The 24141-nt window shown below is 36.1% G+C and overlaps 1 protein-coding gene across 1 annotated transcript; it reads left to right on the top strand.

Annotated features, from left to right (window-relative positions):
* The first annotated feature begins 870 nt into the window (after positions 1–870).
* Positions 871–23685, top strand: LOC145680991 (uncharacterized). The gene is made up of 2 exons (XM_081752251.1): positions 871–1432; positions 19637–23685. Exons 1-2 carry the CDS (start codon positions 912–914, stop codon positions 20913–20915), a joined length of 1800 nt encoding a protein of 599 aa, XP_081608377.1. The 5' UTR covers positions 871–911; the 3' UTR covers positions 20916–23685.
* The last annotated feature ends 456 nt before the right edge of the window (positions 23686–24141 follow it).

The raw sequence follows: 24141 nt of genomic DNA, 5'->3' as shown, positions 1-24141 counted from the left end.
TACTAGTATGAAACCATAACAACTTATAGTTAAATATATATTATTACCAAAGCCCACATGTTTTCACTACCCTCGCTTACGCTTATACCCACCGTCGCTGACGCACATGTTACGGTGATGACTAATGAATGAAATGATGGAATGAAGAAAGTGGAAAGAAACGGGAGAACCCCGAGGAAATCCAAGCACATGGTGTTTGTCCACCACAAAGTTCACTTGGCGATGCCTGGGATCAAACCCACGACCCCAAGCACCAGAGGTGAAAGCTCTACCACTGAGCCACCGCGGCCCCTACGATTGTAATCGAGTTCTTGATATACCTTAGGGGGTCCGTGAAGGTAAGCAGAAAGATAACAAATAGAATCGAAGTTAATAAACAGATTGGGCTAGGTAGTACCATTTAAATCACTTTCTTTGATGTCCCTTCACAAATGTTTATGCAAAGACGCCAGTACGCGGGAACATACTATAACCGAACCTTTTTCATGCGCGTCATTGTTTAGTGATATTGACTTTGATGTTTTAATTATGGAAAAACATCATTACATTGCAAGCTAAAAATGCCATAGGAGGGAATGTCGTTTTATGAAAGATTTCAGTTCAGTAAACTAGACCGTATAAGTACGTTCGGAATACGTTTGTTCTTTCATAGATTTAGAAGAAGTATGTGCTGTACTGTAAAAAGATTAAGTGGATATATTCCCACTATATGGCAGCTGTCTTGACGTTCTTTGGTTAGCCTGAGCTGCTCCTGACCGAAAGTTCCGTTCACATTTTCGTATAACATTGGCACTAAAGTGGACGCTAGACACCACTTACCGTTGTGTTCCATTTTCCCGCTTATAACTTTGTTAAAACCAATTATATTTTCTTTTGTTTGTTTCAGATTTTTTTTTTTTTTTTAACATTAAATGCTGAAGGTTTCAAATCTCCAACTTGAACAGTTTTGTGTTAGCAAAATGTCCCTTCATTATTTCAACTTTACTTCTTACAAAATTGAAAAGAATACACAAAACGTTCCTATTAAAGTTGAAATGAAAAGAGAAAGTGAGGCACCTGAGGAGTGTAATTATAAATTATGTGCTGGTAACATTAATGACCTTAAAGATCCTCTTGCGACATGTTTGGAATGCAAGGAAGAAGAAACTGCAATCGAAGGAGATAATATCGCTTCAGAAAGGAATGAGGATGGAACAATATTAGATTGGAAACTAACTTCGAAAGCAGTATGTTTGGTCAAGCGTTTATCAACAGCTGATATACTTGCCACACGTTTTTACAGTAACATCAAGCCTAAATCCTCCAACCTTATACCCAATACTGAAGAGTCAAGCAGTCATATCTGTGCCACTATCGGGAATATAAACGATCGTGAAGAGGACGTTGAAGAAAATGATAATCGAGAAGCAGAGAACAACATTCAGGCCCTCAGGTATGTATAAATGCATTTATTTAATCAGGGTTATGTCAGCATAAATAATTCTTCTCAACACTTGCAGTACTTAAATATGCTTTTGTTCGTTTACCTCTAACTGAGTTAATGATTAATGATTCGCAAGCATTTCACCACATAAGAAACGCAACATAATGCTTAGCTTTGTAAGAAGTGAGTCAATTTTGTAGTGAAATAAATGTCCAAACTAATGGTAACATTTTCCAGCAAGCCTTAAGTTCTCGGATGAGTACTGAAAATGCTCTGAGTAATATCAAGAGCTGTTCTTCTTAACCCCCCCCCCCAAAAAAAAATGCTCGTAATAAAACTATCACTCAGTAATACTTTAAACAAAATACGAACTACTGTCAATTATCAAGACTATTTAATAGAGTCTTCTCAAACACTGGTTGCAATAAAAAGTGTATTTTGTGGGCAGTAAATTCGGTAATAGGTTTTCTCATATTGAACACTACCTCACACGCTGATCTGTGAATTCCCTTTCACTCAAAGTATTTTCAGAGTACAAAGCTCATAAATGTTATTCACTTTTTATCATTCGTGAAGCTTTGACATTATTTTTTATATAGAATCACAGTAGTTAATAAGAAAGAAGAAACGAATCAAAGGAAAAAATTACATTTTTTTATGATGTTAAAGTTACGGATCTTTTTCACGCATTGTGTTTGTTCTAATTTTGATGTATGTTATAACACGACTGAATTCCTACTAGACCAGGCAGAACTCAGCTTTTGTAATTAGTTTATAGCTTATCATTACATGTGAACGTTCGTATCTGAAGATGTTTATATCATATGATGGCGGGTCTCATCATATTGCCGTTTAAGATGTAACAACTCATATGTCCAATTTGTTAATTTTTCGGAAGAGTGTGCTATCCGTTAAAAATCGCTTATTCAGCTGCTGTCATCATAGTATGAATACCTATAATACATTGGTCTCGCTGACGTATGAGGAATCTCTTGAATCGACATACAAGCCACCTCTATTGCCCATTGTTTCTCAGCAATCGATTCCTTCTGATGTTCGACGTTTTGCTAGAGCATGGATTATTGTTTTCTCCTAAAAATTTTTCTCAAAAATTCAAAATGGCGAAGATTAGACATCTGATACCATTAAAACAAAAGTAATTTGTAAATAATTTATTTAACTATTCTGCTGCTTGGATTTTTCCAACCGAATACGTACATTGCTTCAATACTTCGCTTTCTTTCGGTGAATATGATAATACTAGGTCTATACCGAAATATCACCAAAATTTTAGTTTTTTTTTTTTATTTTCTTAATGTTTAATGATACTTCGTTACGTCAACGTTTTATGTGAAACACTGCAAACGTTACCATTGTTTAATGCAATAGTAGGGAAACGCTCTGTTACGGTGCTGTGGTCAGTTTATTAAATACTTAACAATTAAATTCTTTCAATGATTGCCAGTAAGATACTGTATAATTCAGATTTAAGATCATCAATAAAGTGTGGAATAGAACTGTATTTTAAATAACATTTGCCGGATATCTCTTCCTTAAGAGACAGTTATACCTTTGTTCACAAGAAGTACAGTGGATGCTTAGATAAATAATAATTGTCTGTATGCTATTGTACACGGGAAGAATTCACTTCTATGTTGCTGAAAATCATATGAGATACATAGGGATTATGTGTAGACGTTTTTCATTACAGTACTTATAATTAACAAAAGTACCTGAGATCTGTACTAGCGTTAGGAATGAAACAGAGTATTTTGATAGAAAGTGGAAGATATTAAAAGAGAACCAAGAAAAATGAGATTATCTAAATCTTTTAACCTCAGTGCCTGTTTTGTGTGAAAATTGACTTCCTCAGTTTAGCATCACTAGATCTTAATAGTTTAGTTTCTCTTGCATTTAAGCTTGCTATAACCAATATCCAACTCTCGTTATACATAATAGACTCCTTTACTCTCACTGTGGAGGAAGGGGACGTTCGAGTAATTAACCATAGGAATTCACACTTTCGTTAAAAACAAGGCATTGTTGTCTGTTTCTTCATCCTTTAACCACATGAAATTGGTTCAATCATATATTACATTTAACTAAGTGAAACACACACAAGAACTATGAACGTATGTATTATGTTTGTCAACAAGTGTTGCGTAGACGTCGACCGGAGTAGGTAAAGGTGGACCACAGTGGTTGCGAAGAGTGATAGGTCATAGTATTTCATAGAGTGTTGAAATAGGTATGGGACTTAGTGATTTGTGCTGAAAAGAGATGAGTGTTACATGGCTGAAACTTTTATAGACCCTCACTGTCTCGGACGCGAATCAACAAAATAATGCAGAGCCCATCATTGCGTATAAATTTATGTAATTTAAAAGAAATATATTGACTTAAGAGACTAAAGAGTAAGCGTTAAATGAATTTTTAGTTATATTGTGCACAAATTCAAATAAATGATTTAGTCGACTAAACTTCCGTACTTGCTCAGAGATTCTTTAAATATTCGTTACTAAATTTATATGGTAATAAGAGTAACGATTTTTTGTTCCTTAACTTCAAATATGGAATATGTTTGACATTTTTAAAATATTTTCTTTGACGGCTATTAAAATATTGCTGTTCAGTAGTAACACAATATTACCCTTAAACGTACCAGGCAGGATGAGTAATGTCTTTTTTAATTTTCAGTCGATATTTCGGGTTCAAATTTGCAATTCCTTGCGTTGGGATCTTCTGCGTCAATCTCGAAACAAGTTTCTTATTTACATATTAGAGACAGCATTTCTGTTCATATAATAATAATTAATTGAACTTGTAAAAGATCTAGATTTAAGTCAATACGAACTTTATTCATTCCAGCCGTGACAAGTAATTACTGCTAAGGCCCTGGCCGTATTATTATTTATTTATTTATTTTTTTTTTTTTGCTACTTAGGTTTCGACCTGGAAATTTTTTATCAATTTTCAGCTTCTTTTAACACCCAATATTTGCTTGGAGGAGCGCGGTGGCTCAGTGGTAGAGCGTTCACCTCTGGTGCTTGGGGTCCCGGTTTCGATCCCAGCCCCTGCCAAGTGAACTTTGTGGTGGACAAACACCGTGCTCGTGGGTTTTCTGGGGGTTCTCCCGTTTCTCCCACTTTCTTCATTCCACCATTTCACTCATCTCTCATTATCACCGTCTCCTTTAGCTTAACCGGCATAACCGTGGGACGTAAAACTTAAAGATTTCATTTCCAATATTTGTTTATATTTCTTCATCAATCGTTCTTCTTTCTACTCCTTGCTTTCCTCCCAACTTTCCCTCTACAGCTGTATGAAAAAGAAAAATTCTTCGCAAGATTTGTGCATTTCAAGTTCCGTTTCTGCGAAGGGTGCATTGTTAAATTTTGCACAAAACACGCGCACTATACACATAAATGCAAGAAATTCTTCTGTACTCAGGATTTCTAATGCTTATTTCTGTGTATGTCAATCCTAATAATATAACTTTTACTGAAGAATTACTGATTTTCAAATGTTTAAGTTTCTTCAATATTAATTCTAATAAGTTTGTAAATAATGCTGTCTGCATTTTCCTCCATTAAACTAGCTCTCTTCTTGTTCATTTCGTTTATTTATCCATATGCCAAATATTTTTTCTTAGTCAACTTCTCCATATTATTATTATTAGTAGTAGTAGTATTAAAAGTAGCAGTAGTAGTGGTAATATTCCCAACGATATTTGTGATGATGGTGATCTTGATTTGTTACCGTGTACTTATTGTACATGTTTGTTACGAGATCAATTTCTGTACATGCCAGCACAATAATGTTTTAGTTTCCTTGTGGTGATATCTTTACACTAGGAGCTAACACGAAACTTCGCCCGGCGTAAGCATGAAAATTCATTCCTATTCAGCAGGAAGCGAACAAACAAAATTAAGAAAAGTTTTGTCTTGTTGGTCATGCAGAAAGTTTAAGGCAAACACGTGATGTACTATCATTGGCCGTGACTGAGTTTGTGTCATTGGATACGGAAATTTCTGTTACTCTCTACAGTAGCAAGTCACACAAAATAATTGGAATCATTCCTAGGTAAGACACGCACTACACTCTCCCTGTTTTGACTAGGATTTACTTTATACGAACAAAACCAACGCTGAAGTGCATAATAATTTATCAGCATTTTGCGTAGTCAGCAAGTTTGCTGTTTCGTTTGTAGTCGTTTCATTGCTGTTTCGTTTGTAATTACTTTGGCGCGGGAGACCCGGGTTCGATTCCCGGCGGGAGCTCATGTGGTTCGGATTCCACGTTAATCAGTAGGTCCACGTCTCATATAGCCTCGATGCTGAACGGGACGTAAAACTCAAAATCAATCAATCGTTTGTAATTATTCACGTGGATTCTACGTTTTTACTGGGAGTAACTAACTATTGTCCTTCACACGAAGAGGAAAAGTACCTAATTTTAAAATATTACTAACGGACACTAATATTTCAGAAGAATTTCCGTCATTAAAGATTTCTCAACTTGTTTTCGAGAGGGTGAAAATGCATTCGAGATATTCATATTTTATGTATGGACAAAAGATGATAACGCTACCAAAAACATGTTCCCAAATCTGTTGCATGTACTAGCCTGAAAATATTTATAAATAATTATAGTTTATAAAATCAGCTGAACTGTTGTTATATTTATTTTTTATTTATTTATTAATTTTGTAGATCAGATTCTGGAACAATTATTCGGTGGTTCAATTATGCTGGAAAAGTGCGAGATTCCGGACGCAGTTCACTGTTTGAGAGCATTACAATATAATTTAGAGAAGCAATATACCAATATATATTAGAAAATTCTGTCGCATATCAATTGTAGGTAGAGCGTTAATAAAAAGTGTGTCCGGAATCGTCTTCCGCTACCGGCTTTTATTATAAAAATTCCACAGAAAAAAGAATTTTACAAAAAAAAAATACTACAAAGATAATTTCTCTGTATTTGTAAGGAAAGATAATGGTAGTCTTTGACCGACAGGTCGCAGACAATATCTCCACAAAGCCCGGAAGCGGGGTATGCGGAGTGGTGATAGGTATCCCAAAGCTCCAATGGAAGCAATGAGTTGATTAGGTGGTCACAGTGCCGGAAGCAGCCTAGCAAATGAGAAAGGAAAAGCCAGAAGTCCCGAAGCAGACTAGAGGCTTGGAATTAGGTTACTCTATTTTTCCGAAGCAAGCAATAGGAGAGGCAGCAGTGAACTAGTACAGATCCGGTTTTGTCCATCAAATTTACAGGGTCCCCAGACGGCCGTGGCGCTGCTGCTCCGTTCTTGTCTTCTGCTTGGTGGGAGGAGCCAAAAGTCCGTCGTCTGCAGGTCGTATTGGATCTGCGAGGTGTATAATATCCTCGTAAAACTATGTGTTGTTTATAAACATAAGCTTAAAAAGTTGCTTGTACACAGTACCACATGGGACATTACACCCCCTTGGCTTGTTTAAAAAATGAACCGTAGGCTCATTTTTCTTGTGGGGTGGTAACACTAAGGGAATACACACAAAAAGCAAGAGAATCGCTAAGATACAGATAACTAAAAAAATTCACTTTTCGAAGCACTATTAAGGCAGTGAAAGAAAGCACTAAATTGTTAGTCCCTAAGCACAGGCAGGATCTTTGCATATTACGTGACACTTCATTTTCCTCGAGGAAGGGTTGTTTTAAGCTTTGGCGTTGAATTGTTAACATATGTATATGAGCTCAGTAATGGTTAGAGGTTTTGAAGTCTGTGAAATTGTTTGTCTGTTAGCATTATGAATGCTGTTAAAAATGTCTATTTGAATTGGGTAGATATATCTAGACTAGGTTCTTTGGATGTTTTCGGATTCGAGCGATGACAGTGATATAGAAGGTGTAAAATATGAAGAGTTGCAAGTTCTAAAAAAAGTGCGATTTTCACATGAATATAGAGATATTTTATATTGGAAAGTTCGTGATGCGAACGGCATGATTTCTGGGTCGCCCTGTATAAAGTGTAGTTTCTAAAATATTTGCACTAGACATACATGTTTAAATAAAAGAATCCAATTTTTAAATGCCAATAATGATGATGGTCCGGAATTCCTGGACATCCTGTATAAAGTAACTGTGATCATGATTTTTTGAACTACCTGTTTAATGCTTATATAGTATGTCAGTGACAATATTTAGTCCATAGTGAAAAAAATAATCGGGGAAATAGAAATATAGGTTACTAATCTTTCTCTAGATCATTTGCCTTTCAAATTACGGAAGTACAATCTTAGCATTCTTTCATTCAGTGAAGAATAGCGAATCAGGTTTTTGTAACTAACAGAATGGAAAATATTTGTATCGCAAACAATTTATTTATCTTACTAAATGTTTGTCTTCGTATTTCTTCTTCCGAAAGGTGAATACTGCCCTTTTTTCCAAAGTGAGGAATGATAATAATTAAAAGCTCGTTTAGGCTAACCGGCATAACCGTGGGACGAAACAAAACTTAAAAGATTAAATTAACATGTTTTATGCTATACAATGCTCCTAGCCAATTGAGTTAAACAATTTAGATGTGTTTTCTTCTATCCTGTTTTTCTCCTTTCGTGCTGGCAATTGGAAGAAGAGAAATATTTAAGAGATAAGCTATATATGTCAGATCCTATCCTGTATCTTTCGTTTCGCGTTCTGCCGTCCTTGTTTTTTCTTCGTTTAAATGTCTTAGCTCGTATAGTAAAAGTAGCTAGTTATACTCATAATGAGTCTCATCTAAGTGTTCATAATACGTCTTAATTCTCTCCACAGAAATTTTTGTATGGGTTGACAATATGTATCAGGAAACTTCATGCTATAAAAGTTGGCATTAATTCTGTCAAGTATTGTCACTGGAACGACAAATTTAAAGGAAAATATTTCAAGTACTCCAATGTGACGATTTGGATAGAACACCAATACTTTCTGTCCTTTCTCAACGCTAGTTTATTTATGCATTGCATCATAATATTTCTATTGCTTTTGATAGCTCGCAGCTAAATTGTCCTTCACAGTTCCCCGTATTCTATTCAAGTGTTCTATATGATTTTGCAGTTGGTGCAAGCACAATATCGGAAATGGTCTTAGGTTCGGAACCTCGTAATAACAAAAAACTTGAATACTTGATTCCAACTTTGATAAATGTGGTGGTAATTGCAAAAGTTATAAATGAAATAAGCTTCGGCCATTGGTTTCGATTTTCCTGCACAAAAACATTAAGAGCACTCTGTAAATTTCTGTGGAATGTTTCCATTACACCTAAAGTTTTGTGATCGTATGCCGGACAACATTTAAATTCAATGTTGTGGAACTTTGCTGGGTTTTGTCCCGTTTCCTCCCACTTTCTTCATTCCACCATTTCACTCTTCTCTGATCAACACCGTCTCCTTTAGCCTAACCGGAATATCCGTGGACGTAAAACTTAAAGATTTCATTTCATTTTCTCAGTACTTACAATATGTTAACCGTTGGATACAGGAATTTATGCTTACTGATTACTTTGCAATATACACCTTTGACCTTGCAATACACACGTTGTTCGAAATACCGTACCTAAATCACATTTTGAGTTGCAGATCTTTATGTGGCAATTATCATTAACCCATTAGTGCATAAGGTCTATAACTAAGTTCGAAAATGTTTTCGTGGTAGATCTTGGCGCTTATATATTCAAATTATGCAAATCAGAAGTCAATCATTGTACGCTCTCTACTAAGATATAATTTTTTTACTAAGATATAATTACTTAGAGATACAATGTAATATAATACATTTTTGCAACAAAATTACACTGTTGCTTCAGTATCAATGTCGCATTTCTTACATAATTACTCTGTAACATAGTTTAGAAATATACTTTTGACAATAATTTTGTCTTACTCTTGTATAGCACAGTAAATATACTTGTTTTACAATGATATGAACTATAGACTTATCATTGCTATTCACACAAAGCGTCATAGACAACAATTTTCAGGCGATTGACGTGGATTCGTTAGTTTGGGTAATCAGTTACTTCTTCACGGGATACTCGAGAAAGCAATTTAGGTTGTAGTCCGATTTTTCGTTTGCACATCGCTGCGCTTTCTCTATTTCTTGAGGCATATTATTCACTCCATCGTATCGAACATCGAAAACGGAATGGGAAACTTCTTTTTCTGGTGTGGAGCTGTACCGAATTTTCGTACGTTGGATTTTTCCATTCAAAGTCCTTCCTATTTGTTCTATTACTTTTCTGCGACGGTTCTTAATTCAAGGTTCAACTCTGTAAAACGTTGTTGGACTGAAGTGAATTTTCACTGTCTTTAAATTGTATTTGTAACTCAGATGTACTAAGCAACATTTTATGCCCAGGTGTCCCAAATTTCTTTATGTACATCATCACCTTCTTTATCGATGTTTTCAGTTTAATTAGGTGGAGCGACATACCATCTTCCTCTAATACCACTAGTATTTCGTGCACAGATAAATTGAAATAAGTGGAAAAACATTAAAATACTGAAAAAATAAAATTATAAGTCAAGTGTATCAATCGATATGCACACATATAATATAGAAATTCATTGTCAAAATGCCCAAATCACAGGATCACATTTTCTTGATAGAAGTGTTACACACGCTGTGCTACATTTGAACGTAAAGCTAAATTATATGCTTTTATGGTAAACTAAGAAATAAACTTGCCATTTACATGGTAACACACCTAGTGTAACACCTGGGATTTGGCTATTACTAAATATTGAATTCACCGGAGAGTTTAAGTAATCAACTTATCGCAACACTGTCATAAAAGTAATTGTTTATTACTTGTCTTTATGTTTCAATAATGACCGAAGATAAAGTTAATCTTGCTTCCTTGGAAGAAAAAAGTGAGTACTGGAAAAAGGAAACAATGCTATTTCTTGTATGACTACAAGCGGTACAAGCAAACCAATGAATCTACAGTATAAGACGGTCTCTTGTATTGCGTTCAATTTATTGCACAGCCAAATATTTCTTATTGTGTAATTCATTGTATTAAATTTCTAGACATTATGTAGTACTGATTGAATTCTAAGGACATTTGACTCTACAATAACGTAGATATAATAAAATAACTCGAGGCAATAACTATAATAAAGCAAATTTACCAAACCCGTGCGGCGCGATTCCACGAAACAGCAGGAATTAATTTTCTTTTTCTTTTTGCAATCAACCTGTGCCCAGATTTGTCAGAATGAAAGTGAGTCTAGTTACTTTGTGTCTGTACATTAGGTTGAAAACCTTTCGTCATGCAGAAAATGATTTCACTTTCAAATAATCCGCCATACTTAAACGTGCAATTTATTGGACTGTATGCACTAATGGGTTAATAAGGAACATATCGGTTCCCCTAATTTTTCGTTAATTGTCCATTGAATGCTCAAACTCACCTGGTCTTGAAGCGCATAAATACAATATAAATAAATAAGTAATAAACAACAGCTTGTGTGGAGTCTTCTTTAAATAAGTCATCTGCAAATCAGAAAGCAATTCCACATGCGTCTGTGATCCTTCCGTCCTGTTCAATTAATTTTATTCATGTGTGTGTCTCGAAAGTTTACAAGTTTGGAAAACTTTAATACTTGATATGAATGATGTCGCTTTATACGAGAAATTTCCTATAGATGTATAATGATTTACCTGAGTGAAATTTGTTACTGTAATCATGGCAATAAATGTAGATATTGGAATAGGCCTAACACGCAGCAAGATTTGTATTTTTAACTTACGACCTGTCAACACTTCTTGCAATCGAGCAGAAAGAATAAACTGTGTGTTGAGCAGCCTCACAAGACATCTTTTTAGAGAAATAACTTACATGCAACACCACGTTGCGAAAAGCTTGATTCCTCCCTATTTCGCATTCAGTAAAGCTGGATTACGAAACACTATAACAAACCCTGGGTATCATATTATATAGTGTCTTATTAATACGCAGGAGAGAAGACTGATGGATTTTGAGAATAAAGCTTTGGGTAAGTTACTTATGGCTGGCTGAATTAAAAACAAAATTTACGTCGCAATAGGTTTAGTTGATCCTTAGGATAGGAGGAGATCACATTATTACATAAATGATGAAGTGAAAATGCCTAAGATAAGTGAGTCACGTCCGTTGCAAGAGTAATACCCATAGGGATCGTAAAATTCTTGTTAAAAAAGTTATGTAGCTGGATGTGTAGGTCAAAACACGATAAAGATTATTATACAACATGATCATATTTATGTGGAGTCGATGTTGATATCCAGTAGAAAAGTTTTATATCTGAAGCTATGAACATTTGACTTCGGTTAAATACAATGTGATTCATGAGTTATGTATTTAACCGAATCTCTATTAACGTTTCACAGTGAAATGTATATTCTTTTTCTTCAGTGTTACAGTAGCTACTAAAATTACAGAGTGTAAATTACTATCAAAACTTCAGATGAAATTCATGGCTGTTGGTCTTCATTCATACTTTCGCAAATGTATGCACAAGAAATTCTTTATCTGTTCCTAGCCAGCGAAACACACCTGATCACGAGCTCATTCGTGGCTAAGCGGTTAACGTAAGCGCCTTTGACGTCGCAGACCCGGATTTGGTTTCTGGCTGGAGCTCATGTGGTTCTGATTCCACGTTTATAAGTAGGTCCCGTTCATATAGCCCCGTTCTTGAAAGGGACTTCAAACTGGCAACCAAATCAAATCAAAACACATCTGATTTCGAGTGTGCAATCTATGCAACAGATTTCCCAAAAAAACAATGAATGATTTCAAGTTTAGAATTTGTCAGATAGTTTGGTAAATAGAACCACGAGTAAGCCTATGCGTATTGTCCCCCTGCTTCAGGATCTATGCAGGTCTTGGATCTTATTTATTACTAGAGTAAAAATTGGGTGGCGAATAAAGTGGCAAGGAGTAGGAAGAAGGAAGAAACGAAAACAGAAACTACGCCGTTACTATACGAAAAGGACGGAGACTCATTTCAGTGCACAAAGATGGGAGAGCACACTGGAATGAAGCAAATGTCTTCGTATAGGCAGCCAGCGAGACAGTATTGCGCAGTGAATTGCAAATCTCAGAACCTGAAACTGAGTGGTAGAAAGGACTGATAGATGAAGGAATGCAAAACCAGATGACGTACACAATGACGCGCGCACATTTTTAAGAAAAGAAATATCGCGTTGACGTTGAGCACAAATCCAGTTGTGACCACTAAGTATTTGAGGCAGTGTATGTAATAGGAGCTTGATTAGGCACACAGAGTTGCCAAGCGCAAGACGTTAAGCCTGTAGAGTTAGTGCATTTGCTTGCTTCACATTTAGAATCCTCAACAAAACAAGCAAGGCGTCGTTCAACTGTTTGTGAGATAGTGGTGAACATGGAGAGGTGCGATAGCTGAAGTGGTATTTATTTTGCAAGTGGTACTGTGTGTGTGTGCGTATTTGTGCGTGTGCAGCAAATCGGGTTGGGATGCAAGTGAACGTAAAATGTTTTTGGTCGCAAGATGTTCTATATTAGTCCCCTGAACGTGGTGGATATGCTGATAATCGTATGAGGCAACACAATATGTCCGGACACCACAAACGCTAACGATGGAAAATGTACAGTATGTTGACATTGAAGGCGACCTATTTTAGAGCAATAGATGAGACTTCCTAGTATAAGATCACACTGTGGACGTGAAATATAAACGGATAGAATAGAAAGAATAGAAAAAAAAGAATAGAAAGATGTCCTAGAAAGCTGTACGAAAACACTTCAAGCGTGTCAAATGCAGAACAGACCTATATAGATGGAAGAAACAGATAATAGAAGATATAACTTAAGGTGAAAATGTAACTGTGATACAGTGAAGTGTGTATAACAGACTTACGACATCAAAACAGCGGCTTCTAATTGTTCATGACACAGATTTGCAAAGTTGGTGGTTTAGAAGCAAACCAAAGAACTGCTATTGTTTATTTGAAAGCTTCAAAAGAAATCACTATTGTTCTTTAAAGCATATCACTTGTCTCGTTTTACGCAAAGTTTCAAAATTTGTAACACATAGTGTTGCAACGAGGGGTACGCAAGTGTACGAAAGCGTTAACACCTTCGCCCAAAATATCCTTTCGCTCATCTCTGATCATCGCGAGGGTAATATACCAAATCAGAGCAGTTTTACTTTGGAATTTCTCTCTGAATGCTGTCTGCCTTTGCAAGGTGAAAAGCGTACCAGTGCAGCAAAGCAATCTCTGCCTGCTGTCACACATAGCTACATAATCCAGTGTGTTATATCTGGCATGGAAAGCTAATGTCGCCCATGCTCATAGTATTGGAAGAGCTGCATGGTACGTTTGCTCCACGGATTCAACAATGTCCCGTGCATAAAACTTATTCGTTTGGCATCATTATCAAGAAAGGTGGCAAAAAGATCAATAAATAGTGGTTCCAATCGATTATCCTTCAACAGATTAATGAGTCGACGTTACTGTTAGTCGAACTATGGACAGGTTAGGATCGTGCCGATTTTCCAACAATGCAACTGGGCAGCAGTGCAGCATTATGAAAATACATAACTTGGTTAATAAAGATTGTGGACGTGTATGGTTTCAAATTTGGGAAGAATTTCGTACTCAAAGTACTTGATGTGATACGTCTTCAGCAACTCTAACATTAATCTTCCCAGCAGAGAAAATAAGGTGGTCTGGAAAAACTTATTTTTTTTAAGTCTCTATAGCGCGGAAAAGTTGCCTTTGGCACTGATTAGAAAAATTAAGAAAACAATTTGAAATCGGTTAACATCTTCCGTTCGCGCATCGCAGTTAAAGTTTACCAAAAATGACGAAAATCTTGTGATTTTTAATTTCTTTTGTCTTATAAATGAATAATATTTTATCGAGTCCATGATTTATTTTCGTTAATATAAATTGTAGTAAAGTAAAAAATAGTTAAAGTGTGTTGTTTTGTTTTACGTTTTTGAATTGCACAACTATTATGAATACTTTTTTTTGTTTAAAAAAAGAATTTTTCATATTTTATGTCTGGGGTAATTTTGCACATATGAGTTAAATAATTGGTTTAAAAAACAAGCAGATTGTGAGGGAAATATTTCACCGCAGTCCGACAATTTACTGGATTGAATCCCACTTCCCCTACCCTTATGCAAGATAGCTTGACTTTGAGAGTGTTCAAGCATTTTTGCTGAATGCTGAACGCTGCAAGTTTTGACACGCATTCCATGTCCGTCACGTTCTCGTCATTTCTTCACTTAGTAATTCAGTGTGGCGTTGTGCAGAAGACCTCTTCAGTGTTAGCTGTGTTATTACATTTGTATTAGTTGTTCTTTGTATTCTTGAATTATAGTGCTTAGTATTTTTGTTGCATTCCGTGCGGTGATCTTTCGTAGCGCTACAATGGCAGCTTCGAAGATGATTACGAGGCAAAACTTTGAAGATGAAGATGTACTCCGGACACCACAAACGCTAACGATGGACAAATGTACAGTATGTTGATATTGAAGGAGACCTATTTTAGAGCAATAGATGAGACTTCCTAGTATAAGATCACACTGTGGACGTGAAATATAAACTGAATACTATATCCTTTTGGAAACGTTGAAAGAATAGAAAGATGTCCTAGAAAGCTGTACGGAAACACTTCAAGCGTGTCAAATGCAGAACAGACTTATATAGATGCAAGAAACAGATAATAGAAGATAGAACTTAACCGTGAATATCTAACCGTGATACACTGAACTGTGTATAACAGTTTTACGACATCAAAACAGTGGCTTCTAATTGTGCATGACACAGGTTTGTAATGTTGGTCGTTAGAAGCAAACCACACAATAGCTATTGTTAATTTGAAAGCATAAAAAAATCACTATTGCCCTTTAAAGCATATCACTCGTCTCGTTTCACGCGAAGTTACAAAATTTGTAATACATAGTGCTGCAACGACGGGTGCGCAAGTGTACGAAAGCGTTCTACAAGATATTGGAATGGTGACAGACACGGACTATTCTCATGTGGTCGATAAAAATAAAATACGGAGAGAGAAATGTCATATAAGGAGATGTTTCCATTGAAAACCTGATATTTTGCTTCTAGGTCTATGCTTTGATAGGCGCAAAGATAACACCTTGGTAGTTCAAGAACGTGATTCTAATTTATTTCGTAGACTTCAAAAAGGGGAGCACTTCAGTATCATTCAAGAACCTTGGTCGACATATATTGGTTACGTGTCTCCATCTTCGGGATCTTCTACTGATATCACTTCCAGCATAATTTCCTACTTCACTGAAGTTGGTATTTCTTTTGAGGAATTATATGTTGTTGGCTGTGATGGTACTGTTACCAATATAGGATGGAGGAATGGTGTAATTCGGCAAATTGAACTTTTTATAGGTAGACCGTTGCAATAGGCTCTGTGTCTTCTCCATTTTAATAAATTGCCTTTCCGATACGTATTTCAACACGTTGGCGGGGAGCAACAGGACTTAAAACCTTTAGTGAACCGATCTGTCATCTGCTTAACGGCTGCGAAAGATTACCTGTAGTTGAATTTGAAAGAGTTGACTGCATAATCCCTGAAGTAGACCGTCAAATTCTCAGCAAAGACCAGCAGTACCTTTTGGATATTTCAAGATCAGTAAATGCAGGGGAATGCCCAAAAGACTTGTCCTATAGAGACCCTGGCCCTGTGTCGTACTCAAGGTGACAACCGCAAACAGAATTTTTAGGTTGTACATCAGTACTGAAAATCCCTCTAAAAGTTTTAAAGAATTGCTACTTTTTATATTGCGTTCGTATCTGTCTTTGTGGTTTAAAATCAAAACAATCCATTCTTTTTCAGATGGTTCTAAACATATTTTTGAAGCAGTTGCTACAAAAAACCTCCCTGAAACTCTTCGGCAAGTGGTAGAGCCTGTAATTGAGAGTAATGCATTTTTTGCTCATCCAGAAAACTTGCTCTTGGGTATGATAACGGACGAAAGGAAATATATTAAAGAACTTGCTCTTAGAAGAATAATAAAGTCAAGACAGGCAAAAACTAAAGGAAAGACAATCAGGAACTCCACACCACCCAAACTCAATTTTGTTGCTAAAGATTATACTGAAATGATTGACTAGTCGACCTGCAAAGTATCTTCTCCTCCATTGTTGCGTCGATCCAATGATGTTGAAATCAGACTCCTTATACAGAGTAGCACGGTTCCAGATTGGAAAGTTGTAGAAGATTCCCTTGCCACAAACAAGCTTATGAGTGGCATGTAAAACTGGTAACAGATCCAGCTGGCAAAGTCAGGGCAACTCTGCAATCCAGAGCTAATATGTCACAAAAACTCCACAAAAATCCAAGATTAACTAGAAATATGTAAAACACGCCAGCATTGGATGGTTGGTTGTAAAGGGTGTGGGTGGAACTCGAACCGCAGCCACCCCCTTGTGGTGAGTTCTGGGTTATTCCTGTTTACGAACGGGTGAAAAGCTCCAGATGACATTATTTTAAAAATAAAAGTTCCATGAACGGTTTTACAATGTTCGTTTTGCTTTTTAAATCAGTCATTAAACTAAAATAATCCTAACTATGTTATACAAATGAAAAATGTTATTTTTTGGAAAATAATTTTCAGTTATGTTTTGAATTTAAAAAATGAAATAACTGTATTTTGCTGTTTAATACAATTTATATTACAAAAAATAAATCTTGGAATCGATTAACTATTATTTATTTATAAGACAAAAGAAATTAATAATCACAAGATTTTCTTTGTTTTAGTAAAGTTTAACTGCGATGCGGGAACGGAAGATTTTAACCGGTTTCAATTTTTCTTAATTTTTCTAATCGGTGCCAAAGCAACTTTTCCGCGCTATAGCGACTTAAGAAAAAAATAAAATAAAAAGTTTTTTTTTTCTGCCGACCCTAAGAGACAATATTCTCACTTGAATACCTTGTTCATAATCAAATGCCCACGGTACATACATGTATTCCAATACGTGTAGTTTCATTCTGGATATTTTTAAACAACCAGATTACTTTCCAAATCCACTGCAGTTTTCTTCAGTTGGCATCATTGGCCTGTGAAGCAGAGTGCCACAATATATGCATCGTCAAGTCGTTGTCATGGCAACACTGTAGTTGTTTGGATGATTTCTTCCTGAAATACCATCTATATGCTACTTATTAGGAATCTGGGTCTTGTTTCTACCATACAACTCTGCTTTGAAATGTTTCACGTACATACATATGCGTATTTTCGTAATGATTTTATGTTCATACTTACGGGTGGTACTGATAATACCATTGCTGTTTATCTTACAATTGTTTAGCACCTTCTATTACTTTCTACTGTGCAATGCATTTTCGTTTTTGTGCTACTAATTCTCACACGCATTTTCGTTTCCAACATGTATCTCACCGTTGTTCCCAATACACGATATATGTATATACGACACACTGTGCAGTACTGTTTCAGTGGCTGCTTACAGGAGCAGGTTTGTGTCCTTCGTGCGTATTCTCACCTTTTCGTGCATTAGGATCCATATTCGTCTCCTTCACATACTAAAGACGTATGCACCCAAAGCAAAAACACGCATTTTCTGTTTTCATTTCTTCTTTCTTCCTACTCCTTGCCACCCTCTTCGCTCTTTACCGGAGCATATTTTGACAATCTTACATACACATTTCAAGATCGTTTTCCTTCTTCGCATGGGTACATTCCACCTTATTGCCTTGCGTCGACTATGGGAGTATTTCGTACATTTAGCATTTCCCCTACGTATCTTCTGTACACCACATTATCTTATTTTGACCCCAGTTTTATACTCATATTTTACTCTTTCAATGTGAGGGACCCCGGTGGCTCAGTAGTAGAGCCTTCAATTCTGCTGCATAGGATCCCGGGTTCAAATCCAGTTCAAGCCAAGTGAACTTAATGGTGGACAAACACCGTTTGCGTGGGTTTCCTCGGGGTTGTCCCGTTTCTTCCCACTTTCTTCATTCCGTCATTTTATTCATTTCTCATCATATCCGTATCCTTTAGCCTAGCCGGCATAACGAGGGACGTAAAACTCAGATTTCATTTCATTGCATTTTTCTTTCAATGCGCTGTTTGGCCGATATAAAATACATTTCGCTTCTTCGATGATTTCTATGTGTGTTCAATCTTATCGCAAACGCCGTATTACACTGGGGTACACTGCCTTGTTAGTAAAGAGTATCCGTGTTTGTCCCGTGAGCATTGTTTTGTAATAACTCGGGAATGAAATGTATGATGTGAATGTGAATTAGCGAGGCAGAAAGTGTGAATCTTCGACCTATTTTTCCCAAGAATTGGAATAATTCCCGTCAAGGATTGGACACGTGAGAAACAGGCAAGTGACGTAATTTAGAGGAAAATGGTGAAAATACCTTTTCTGAAAAGATTTCTAAATTCGTATGGCACGAGATCTGCAGTTTTATTCGCTACCTATCTCTGAAAAATATCGAAACAGGTGTATATGTTGTGCTTAGGGAGTATAGTTTTACTGCTGATTTGTAACATCTGCATACTCTTAAATCCCATTTTCCCAAAACTTGTATTCTAGGAACGAAATACTAAATTGCATCAGATAACGTATTATGAATGTCTGTACATTACATGTTATTTTTCTATCGTATGGTAATTTTATTAACAGGGATACTACGCAAATTCCCCGTGTTGTTCGATAAAACGTAGATCACTTACTCTATGGTTTTCAGTTAATATTATATACAAGGAATTTCACCATTCTTCAGGTGCCTTTTTTTTTTTTTTTTTTTTTTTTGTTGTTGTGCAATTTAAACTCGTACTATTACTGTAAAATTTGATTTTAAACAATTCACCTCTTTCTTAGCTAATGACAGATAAGCTGTATGTAAAGTTCATATATTGGGAAATAATATGATCATTGCGACTTACCTCCCTGTCAACACATTAATTTTCAAAAATTCGTTACACACCAAATTTTATTTTAAATGATAACATTATGTGCTAAGTTTTCGCTCTTATTCCTTCTCCTCTAATTATGATACCCATTTCAATGAAAGTATTATAACGAAGACAGTTGAAATTAGGTACCAAGCATAACGTAAAATATTTTTCAAGGATTTGAACTTCGTAGTTTTTAATACAACATGTAAGAGTACATTTTCATTTTTTTTTTTTTTTTTTTAATATACAGAGTACAGCAAGAGTCTCCGAAGAAATTTATTGATAAATTCCACTCGTGCCAAGAGTGTGAAAAGGGATTAAGTTGTAGATCATATTTGGCCACACACATGTTAATAAGTTCTGGTGAAAAACAATATAGGTGCGTAGAATGGTGCAAGGGATTTAGCTTTAGGTCAAATTTGACAGCAGACATGTTAATACATACATCTGCAAAAAGTCACACGTGTGTGGAGTGTAAAAGGGGATTTGGATATAGGTCGGAATTGGCAAAACACATGTTAAAACATACTGTTGAAAAACCTCACAAGTGTGTAGAGTGTGAAAGGGGATTTAGTCGTAGGTCACATTTGGCAACACACATGTTAGTACATACTGGTGAAAAACCTCATAAGTGTATAGAGTGTGAAAGGGGGTTTAGACGTAGGTCAGAATTGGCAAGACACGTGTTAGTACATACTGGTGAAATATCTCATACGTGCCAAGAATGTGGAAAGGCATTTAATTATAGATCAACTTTGAGAGCACACATGGTAGTACATAGTGATGAAAGACCTCACACGTGCCTTGAATGTGGAAAGCGATTTAGGCATAGAAGAAATTTGGCCGAACACATGTTAGTTCATACTGGTGAAAAACCTCACAAGTGTGTAGAGTGTGAAAAGGGATTTAGTCGTAGGTCAGAAATGGCAAGACACATGTTAATACATACTGGTGAGAAACCACACAAGTGTGTAGAATGTGAAAAGGGATTTAGTCGTAGGTCAGAATTGGCATCACACATGTTAGTACATACTGGTGAAAAACCTCACAAGTGTGCAGAGTGTGAAAGGGGATTTAATCGTAGGTCAGAATTGGGAATACACATGTTAGTACATACTGGTGAAAAACCTCACAAGTGTGTAGAGTGTGAAAAGGCATTTAGTCGTAGGTCAGATTTGGCATCACACATGTTAGTACATACTGGTGAAAAACCTCATACGTGCCTTGAGTGTGGAAAGGGATTTAGTCATAGATCAAATTTGGCATCACACATGTTAGTACATACTGGTGAAAAACATCACAAATGTGCAGAGTGTGAAAGGGGATTTAGTCGTAGGTCAGAATTGGCAAGACACATGTTAGTACATACTGGTGAAAAACCTCACAAGTGTGTAGAGTGTGAAAAGGGATTTAGTCGTAGGTCACAATTGGCAAGACACATGTTAGTTCATACAGGTAAAAAGCTCACACGTGCTAAGAATGTGGAAAGGGACTTAGTTATAGATCAACTTTTACAGCACACATGTTAATACATACTGGGGCAAAATTCACACGTGCCAAGAGTGTGGAAACGGATTCAGTCGTAATTCGAATTGGTCTACACACATGTTAATACATACTGGTAACAATTCTCACAAGTGCGTAAAGTGTGGATGGGGATATAGTTGTAAGTCCGAATTAGCAAAGCACATCTTAGTACATATTAATGAAAAGCCACTTGCGTGCGAAGAGTGGGAAGAGACTTAGTCGTAGGTCAAATTTGGCCACACACATGTTAATAAATACTGGAGAAAAGCTCATACGTGCGTAAAATGGGGAAAGGAATTTAGTGTTAGGTCAGTTTTGGCAAGACGCATGTTAGTATACATTTGTAAAAAACATATCTGTCAAGCATGTGGAAATGGATTTAGTAGTATCCCATATTTGGCCAGACACATATTAGAAGACAGTGGTGAAATACTCACACCTGTCAAGAATGTGGAAAGGGATTTAGTCGTAAGTCATATTTGGGCACAAATGTTAATAAATATTCTTGAGAAAGCTTACGCGTGGTTACAGAATGGAAAGAGATTAGTCGTAAGTCATGTTTGCGAGAACACACATTAAAACATTTTGATCAAAAACAACTTGTGGCAAGGGTGTGTAAGGGTATTTAGTCGTAAGTCAGATTTTGCTAGACGCACGTTAATACATATAGATGAAAATTCACACGTTAACACATACTACTGACAAAAATTGATGTCTTCAAATTGTAAAGTGAGATATAATCAAATATTAAATACAAAGCACGTGAAATACATCAGAAGTGGCATTGGAATGAAGGAGAATTTACTAATAGTAGGCATTTAGCAAGACAGTTGTTAAGAGACGCAGCAAATACAGCGGTTACGTTTGATATTGCATATTACAAACGCTTGGTACCGCATATAATATTCGTAGATTCAACAACTTCATTGCGCGTAAGATGTGGGTAAGGATTTAGTCGAACCTCAAGTATGACAAAACAAAGGCAATTGTACACTTCACAAGCATCATATGCCTCTGGAGTGTTCCATAAAATTTAGTGTAAAATCCGTTTTTGTGAATCATATCTCTAAACGGTAAACTAATTTGTCAGGCACTATTTCCCCTATAGATCAGGGTAGAACTCGAAATTTCATTTTTGATTCTAGTATGCACATGATTTTTTTTTATCCCAAGTTTATCTCGCAGTGTTGTAATTCGCGAAAATATTTTTCTCAATCAGATACGCAGCACTAGATGTTTCTAACGTAGACCAGTTAGGCGGGAGATATATATATTTTCTTTCGCAATTTTTCGATATACAAACACACACATATATATATATGTGTGTGTGTATATATACATGTGTGTGTGTGTGTGTGTCTGTGTGAATGTACTTTACTGAGCATAATCTGTTTTTAAAAAGAGTTTTTTATGCCACCGAACTCAGATGGTATATAGAATATTTTCGTCGATGTTCCGTGCTGGTTCTTCAGAGTAAGAACATACTAACAAAGTAAGCTGTTATGTTTCTTGTGATGTAAATCGAGAACAAATCATTGCTTAGACATTATTGTTTTATTAAGTATTAACAATGCTAGCATTTAATTGAATTTCACGTCTCTACTGCGATACGTCTTCAATATGATTTTTTGGTACATCTATTCTTGACAGATCATAATCCTATCGCACAACAACAAATGGTTTATCAAAAAATAAGAGCGTGCAAGTAGCATAAAATTATTGCAACATGAGCAACCTAAAGATGATGTGCATTTTGTTTCAGTTTCCCTTTGGAAAAGAACTTCTATTTTGAGCCCAGTAGTAAGTTATCACAGGTTCACTATTCGAAAGTGTGGAAGAAAGGAATCAACTCTCTGCGAGAAACCTAAGCAAAATATATGATAATTAGACTTCAGATCTTTAGGTAAAAACCTATTTTTTCCTTAGCTCAGAATGAAATATAAGTTAAATATGAAGGGTTTATGACACAAAAGATCTAGTGCCAACTTTTGTTCTGCCTAAAAATGGCTAATTTAATGTTAGTTCCTATTTTTGCCTATTGCTACGTTACGCAAAAACTATGTCCAACCCATATATGACGAAGCAATATCCAGAATACGAAACAAAATAGGAGATTCTTATATTTCGTTATTGGCTGATGAAACCACTGACAACTTAGGACGATCCATTATTAACTTAGTTATTGGGAAACAAAACTCTGAAGCACCATCCAGAACTTACCTTATTTGCGCCAAACAACTTTCAACAACAAACCAGGAAATATCACACTTAGAAAACAATGGACTAAAAGCACTGTACCCCAACAATCCTGATGAAAAAAAATGCTTCTTGCGTTTCTAGATGCTGCATCATACACGGTTGCTGTAAAGAAGTTGCTGAAGGTTTTCTGTCCCTCCTTTGTTCATGTGACAAGTCCCATCCATGGTTTAAATTGTGCTGCCCACCAGATAAAAGTAGAATTTCCACAGATTAAAAAAATTATCTCTGCTGTAAAGAAAGTTATCCTTAAGACTCCATCAAGAGTACGGTCCTTAGGTTCCAGATACCTCTCTGCCACCTCAACCAGTGCTTACACGATGACGTACCTGGTTGAAAGCAGTTGAGTACTGTAGTGACCATTTTTCTTCAGTAAAAAAGTCGTTGAAAATTTAGTTGAGAATGCTCATAGCGTTACTACTGCCAAATAGTTGATGGATGATTTTTCTATCCCTACTGATTTGGCACACATCCAATCGCACTACACATTTCTTGATCGGGTTATTTCACAATTATTTCTTTCTAAGAATATTGAGCTGCTTCATTATGTGAAGCAGAAAATCTTGGAAGTTCCTAGCCAAGTTACAGAGAAAGTCAAGGTAATGGTAAAAGTAGGAACTGTCCTGGGAAACAACTTAGGACGCAAGGATTTGTGAGCAGCAGCAAATATTTTGGCTGGGAGACAAAGTGAACACAAATGCGAAATACAAATCAGACATGTACACAAGTTGAAGTTCGCCTCCTTGACATTAGTTGATTTTGGACGCTCATGCTCAACGTGCAAGCCCATCTTCACCAACAAACGCTAACGTTTCGCCATAGAAAATTTGGAAAAAAAGTTTGTTTTTTACTGTGAGACCAAGTACGGAATATGTGGTATCGATATGTCAAGGTAGTGTGTTTTGTACTGAAGATCTATTTATAAACATATAGTTTTATTAAAACTTCCTTATTTGAGCAATATTTCAATAT

The sequence above is a fragment of the Thermobia domestica genome, chromosome 3 (genome assembly GCF_964235325.1).
Source record: "Thermobia domestica chromosome 3, izTheDome1.hap1.1, whole genome shotgun sequence".
NCBI classification, from domain to species: Eukaryota; Metazoa; Arthropoda; class Insecta; order Zygentoma; family Lepismatidae; genus Thermobia; species Thermobia domestica.
Note: the sequence above shows the minus strand (reverse complement) of the source record. Positions and strands in the feature narration are given on the sequence as shown.